The sequence below is a fragment of the Anneissia japonica genome, unplaced genomic scaffold, assembly GCF_011630105.1.
Source record: "Anneissia japonica isolate Jap-2015-1 unplaced genomic scaffold, ASM1163010v1 scaffold29274_len24818_cov105, whole genome shotgun sequence".
Taxonomy (NCBI): domain Eukaryota; kingdom Metazoa; phylum Echinodermata; class Crinoidea; order Comatulida; family Comatulidae; genus Anneissia; species Anneissia japonica.
This window is the reverse complement of record NW_022686676.1, coordinates 1-6,597: the sequence shown is the minus strand read 5'-3', so window position 1 is coordinate 6,597 and position 6,597 is coordinate 1. Positions and strand designations below refer to the sequence as shown.

The 6,597-nt window shown below is 36.2% G+C and overlaps 1 protein-coding gene across 1 annotated transcript; it reads left to right on the top strand.

Annotated features, from left to right (window-relative positions):
• Window positions 1-3,844: 3,844 nt before the first annotated feature.
• LOC117117220 (tigger transposable element-derived protein 6-like) lies at window positions 3,845-5,126 on the top strand. Its single transcript, XM_033261461.1, has 3 exons — window positions 3,845-3,966; window positions 4,059-4,446; window positions 4,815-5,126. Exons 1-3 carry the CDS (start codon window positions 3,845-3,847, stop codon window positions 5,124-5,126), a joined length of 822 nt encoding a protein of 273 aa, XP_033117352.1.
• The last annotated feature ends 1,471 nt before the right edge of the window (window positions 5,127-6,597 follow it).

Here is a 6,597-nt window from a genome sequence, read left to right as displayed (position 1 = left end):
GAACTAATTTAGGTAAATTTAGAATTTCTTATATGGGTGCTAAACTCTGGAATACAATACCTGTTAAGTTAAGAGAGACTACCTCGAGGAATGTATTTGTTTCAAAACTGAAAAAATTACTTTATTCTGAGTATGAAGATTGATGCCTATTTATTTATTTATTTTCATTATTTTATTTATATATTTATTTTATTCTATTTTATTTATTGGGGCTGAGGGGGATAGTTAAGAAAGGGGCCAAGCTCGATTAGACTTGTCTATTTCTTGGCTCCTATTGTATACCATTTGTTTGTTTTTTTTGCGTATACAATAAAGAAAGAAAGATCCCGATTTCGATCGGCAAGAATAAAGAGACTGGAAGCAAACATCAAGGCTCGTGGTGTACATCGAGACAAAGACGGCGGATTCCATATTCAGTTTGATGAAAATGATATCCTTCAAAAGATATCCTTGAATAAATCATCTGCACAACTTATATTATACCCGGCTGACACCGATTTCTTTGCCTATGAAAATGCCATGCCATTTACTGACATTTTCGATGGCGTCCTTCCTAACACGGAATATCCTCACAATTTACCAGCAGATCTGCAGGTTATGTTGGAACTACCAACTCCAAAGATAACTTACAAGAACATACACCAGCTAATATTTTATCATCTTGCAATGATGTACAAAATTCTACGTTTATATGAAAATGCCATGCCATTTACTGACATTTTCGATGGCGTCCTTCCTAACACGGAATATCCTCACAATTTACCAGTAGATCTGCAGGTTATGTTGGAACTACCAACTCCAAAGATAACTTACAAGAACATACACCAGCTAATATTTTATCATCTTGCAATGATGTACAAAATTCTACGTTTATTTCCACGTAAACTGCTTGAAGGAAGACCAATGGGAAGCATGAAGGAAGAGGATTATGAGTGGGGTCTGAACAGTGAGATGATAAATAAATATTTACACCACGCCGATATATTTCATAGGCTCCAGGTCCATAGATTTGGAAACAAGCTATCCCCATATGAAATTAAATTTATCGATGTTGTACCAATTCTTTTAAAATTATTGCCTTTCCATAGCTTAATGCCTCTGTCGACAGAAGGGGAGAAAGGTCGCATTATGTTGATATGTGCCATTTTTATCAACACACCATACGTGGGGGTGGAAAACAAAAAGAGGATCCAAAATTAAAACTTCTTCAGTGGCAATGGAGGAAGATAGTCTTTGAAGTTTCCACTTGTTCGGAGAATGTCCAACAACGTTTCAAGGAGTTTGTGGCCAAATGTACCGGGAATAAAGAAAACACACCTATAGTCTTTGATCCAGAAAATATTTCAGATAACGATTCACCATCTGCTCTGTCCTGTAAGACCGTTGTTCTTGCCAGTACCCTTTACAAGTCACACAAGGAAAATGCTCAATCAGGACTTGTTGCGAAGTTCGGTGGAACACTTTGGTCTATTATAAAGATCAAATTACCCCCTGCATATGTTCCACAGCACAACTTAATAGTTGTAACCACACAAAAAGAATGTGACAAGGATCCAGGGAAAGTTCCAACTTTACTCGATGAAGCTTTTCGACGTGGCGTGATAATTGTTAGCCACAATCTACTTAAGGATCTTGAGAGGGAGTGTATTAGAAGCATTTTTGAATACACCCTTGATACGTCTCAATTGCAACGGGCTCCTCGGATGACGTTGCAAAACATACCACCAGTTGCTACACTCCAGCAATATAGAAGATAAATTAAAAAGTATACACGCAACACAATTTGAAATACAATCATCTAAAGTAAATAAAGATGATGGTAGCTATGCTATTTTCCATATATACTTGTTTTTATAGATATTTTTAAAAATTTCATATCATTTCGGTTTAATGCGCATCATAGTATTTTCTGACTCTAACAAATAACAAGATGATTTACCAGGATATACTGATACATTAATTCACTTTTTTACAGTAAAACACCTAGTGCTTATTCTATGCAAATAAAAAAGAAAGGATGGAGAGACTACCTCTACAGGAGGTGAACATTAATGAGACGCCAAAAAGAAGGCAAAAAAGACGAAGAACAAGTGGATGGAATTTGTTTCGCCAACAAAGAGCAAAGGTAAGTTACCGTAACCATTTAAAACTGGAGGTTTTTATAGCAAGAGAGAGGAGAGAGAGGAAGGGAGAGAGAGAGGCAGAAAGTGAAATGTTTTATAATTTATTAAGCAATAAATACATTTTAACTTATACATAATAAAAACAAATAATTATTAATTTATGGTGATAATTTCTTACAAAATGTATTTTCATTATGCACGTTAATATATGATTATTTCAGTTGTGAAACACTTTCTACATATTGACATCTGTTCATTTATTGGAATCACATATAATTATTATACTACAATTACTAATTAATATACTACAATTATTGTTTCAAACAGATAAAAAGAACTTATAGGCCTATCGTTATAACGTAGGCATGGCATTTATATAATAAAGATGAGTTGTAATTTCGTATTTTATAAATTTCTTATAAAAGTAGAGGGAAAGAAATTAAATCACACTAAAATTTATAAATTATTTTATTGTGTGTAATGCTATGTTTTCATTGAGTTAAATTTGGAATATTTGGCATCTAATGACATTATGCATTTATATATTCTTAATAGAATGCTCAGGAAGTAAGACAAAATGGTAGTAATGATTTAACTATTCAAAACCTAAGAGACGGCGAAATGTGGCGTAATTTGACAGGATAACAAAGAGGAATGTGGAATAATCGAGCAAACCCAGATAACAATAGACAGTGAGTATACTTTTACCTGTCATAGCTTGGAGGGATTCCTCCATGGTCATAACATTGTAAAGTAATTAGCAGACTCTGCATGTGTCCATCGTGCATTGGGACAATCCAATTGGTTTAACATGGTTAAACCACAGTTAACCGTAACGCCTTTTATCCTACATCTCAACGGTCGCATAAGATTTAAGGTATTTTGTCTTCATTTAATTTAAAATAATCCGTAGATATCAGCATTGTCGACGTTGATAACTTATACAATCTAAAATTATTGTTTAGAAATCAGCCATGCATATAATACAGCATATTATTCTTCATAAAAGCGCCTGTGTTGTATTGTTTATTAACAGATTAAGTGTATTAACACGATCAGTTGTACTGTCAACTTTCCCAATACCGACCACCCAGAATACCGGGTTTCACACAAAACCGGTCGTTTTTTAAAGTCTCAAAATCATTCCTATTCTTACTGTATTAAAATACTTTCTAAAAACCGGATCTCCCAATTCCGAATTCCGGCCAAATTCTTAAGTCCGGAACAATAAAATTACCTTCTGAAAACCGGATGGCCAGTTTAAAACAATGATTTATTGACGAAATATGTTAAATAAATCATCGGAGACACATCGACTGACTCCAAATAACAACTATCAATCACAGAACAACACCACGTGTACGATTGTTAGTGTTGATCGTGTGACACGCCAATAGCGCATTAATCATGTGACACGCCGATAGCGCATTTAAAAGTTCATTGTTTTAACCGTCTTCTATTTAGGCCGGTTTTCATTGATTCAAATAAAGAGAAAAATCAAACAGACTTGGCGTTTTGTTTTTAATAAAGTGCTTTGTTTAAACTTGTGTCTTTGTTTTATTGACTTATGTTTTGATACATAATGGCTTTTCTTTTATTCATGTTTTGGGATTTTCTTTTTATTAATTCATTATCTGAATGCCCAGCGCTAAAATTATGGATCAAAAGAAATCCAACAGTTTAAAAATCATGCCCCATTGCGAATTTTCATCATTATCATTATGGCGACCAAACGAAAACGAACTGAACTTGATGTAGCAATGAAACTCCGATTGATCGACGATATAGACAACGGGATGAAACGAATTGAAGTAGCTCAGAAATATGGTGTGGGAAGTCAACGGTCAGTGACATCTACAGGGCCAAAGACAAATGGAAATCCAAAAAGGAAGAAAGTACAGTGGCAAAATTTAGATTTGTGAAAACTAAATTTAGCGATATGAATCAGTTGATGTTGGTGTGGTTCCGGACAGCGAGGGATAAGAACATCCCGATTATCAAACCATTAATAAAAGCAAAGGCGATGCAATTTGCAGAACAACTAAACATAATCGACTTTGGAGCATCTGATGGATGGTTAACAAAATGGAAACAACGAAACAAAATCAAACAAGTGGCGGTATGCGATGAAAGAGGGGATGTTGACCAGACCATTGTAACTGAATGGAAAAGCAAGATTGCCGATTTATGTGCTGGTTACCAACCTGAGGACATATTCAACTGCGATGAAACAGGCCTGTACTTTAGAGCACTACCAGACCGCACCCTAGCTGAGAAGCAAGATGATGTGACCGGAATTAAAACTTCCAAAGACCGGATTACTGTGATGTTTACGTGCAGCATGGCTGGTGAAAAAGAAGGTTAACAATTTGTCTCTTTTATCCCTTGCCTTTATTCTGCATCGCCATCATTTTTTCGTATCATTCATTGCTGTTATCCTTACCACCATGATTGTTAAGGCCTCAATCGTCATCATAACGTACCGTCGTAAAAAATTTAGTTCGTTATTATCATCTTCACTGCCGTCATCGCCATCATCATAATCATAATGACATCATCATCATTGTCATCATTGTAATCGTCAAGGGCTACCACTCCTCCACGTTATCAGTTCATCATCACCAACATAATTAAAGATAAATGCATGATTTCTTTTTAACACTTGGTATTTATTTTTTCTTTTCATTTCAGCTTAAACCTATGGTAATTAACCGAGCCGAAAACCCACGATGCTTTAAGAACATTAAGGAGGATCAACTGCCTGTTGTATGGAAAGCAAATCGCAAAGCGTGGATGACTGGGGCACTATTCGATGACTATCTGAATGACCTTAACCGTCAGATGAAGTTTCAACGCAGACACATATTGCTGTTCCTCGACAACGCATCTTCTCATGTCGACGTTAATAAATCAAACATGAAACTTGCATTTCTTCCAGCAAACACCACATCGGTCCTTCAACCACTAGACCAGGGCATAATCAAGGCATTCAAGAGTCGCTAAACTGATGCGTAATGTTCTTGCGAAAATTGATGCAGCAGATTCAGCTTCTGATGTAACTAAACAAATCAAACTGTTTTAAAAAAAAATGATGTAGAGAAATGCCATCAAATGGGCTTAAAAAACCCTGGAGCGCAATGGCGCTTCCGCCCTCTTGACCCCCGACCAGGGCTCTGCCCCTGGACCGCGAGGGGGCCTAGGTGGCCCCCTATACCCCGGCCTATTTCAATTTACTCTCCTGTTACTTTCAAATTTCTCCTGCTACTCAAATTCTTAAATGAACCCCTGATTAGTTCATCACCCTCTCGCTCATCACTTTTTTTTAAAATCAACATTTAAAAAAAAAATTTCAAACGATTGTTTTTTCGTGTTTTTTCACTTAAAAAGTTTGAAATTTCTTGCAATTAAATAACAAATAATTCATGAGCAATATTTTGCAATATCCCCGGTGATACCAACGTTAATTGTTTTATTCTTTCAAACTGGCAGAGACTGCAGATTGTAGCCTAGGCCTACCTAGTCTAGACCTAGTATGCTTAGGCTAGTTTAGTTAGGGCCTAGCCTAGCCTATCTATAGTTATGCTAGTCTTGCCACCTACTAGGCCTAGGCTGGTTAGGCCTGCCGCCTAGCATAGGCCTATTAGTTATGATGAAGTTAGGGATGGCGTAATTACAGTATTATTATTGGTAAAATATACAAAAAAACCAAAAACAAAAAAAACACAGAAAACCAGTGCCAGGTTGAGGCCCTTAATTAAGTCCTACTTATTTCCTTCCCGTGCCTAAATAAATTGCCGTAAATTACCGTACCTTACCGTAGTCAAACGACGGCGTCATTATCATTAAACGACGGCGTCATTATCAGCCCAGATTAATTACCTCACACCGAGTTAATGTGATAAGGCTATCAGTGAAAACATTCAATAAACAATCTGGGCATTCCTAAACGAAGTCACTGACATGACTGATCTGCCCAGAAACTCCTAGGCTAATCATAATTGGTCATCTTGACCATGAGTTTTGAGCTTGACCATGCAGTTGACCCAAACAAGGCAATTAAACAGAAGGACATCAAAGGTTATAACTCTGGCATCGACATTCTAGGCGCACGTGCGTCCCTACACGCTTATCATCACAAAAACCATAGCAACCAGACCATAAACTGTCAGCGTACGTGACAATTTACCCACGCACATGTTAGTTGTCATGATAATCGCGCGTCGTGCGGTAATTACAAAGGCCTAATGATATTTTGTACTAACATTAGACTGAAATATATTCTTCATTTCAACATAAATTTTACCAAAATTGTGGTGAATTGTCGTTCATGAGACTCACTTCGCAGAAAAAATTAATAAATGTTCTGTATATACTCAAATGTTCGTTTTCGGCACCTTATGCCAACATTATCAAAATGACAGATTAATGTTACATAAGAACATGAAATTTTATAAAATTTGTAAATTTTAAATTG

Excerpts from the sequence above, each read along its gene's own strand:
- LOC117117220 (XM_033261461.1), top strand. The coding sequence starts at position 3,845 with ATGGCGACCAAACGAAAACGAACTGAACTTGATGTAGCAATGAAACTC. Across the intron at positions 3,967-4,058 it reads TATGGTGTGGGAAGTCAACG|CGATATGAATCAGTTGATGT; the intron begins GTCAGTGACATC and ends AACTAAATTTAG. Across the intron at positions 4,447-4,814 it reads CTTCCAAAGACCGGATTACT|CTTAAACCTATGGTAATTAA; the intron begins GTGATGTTTACG and ends TTTTCATTTCAG.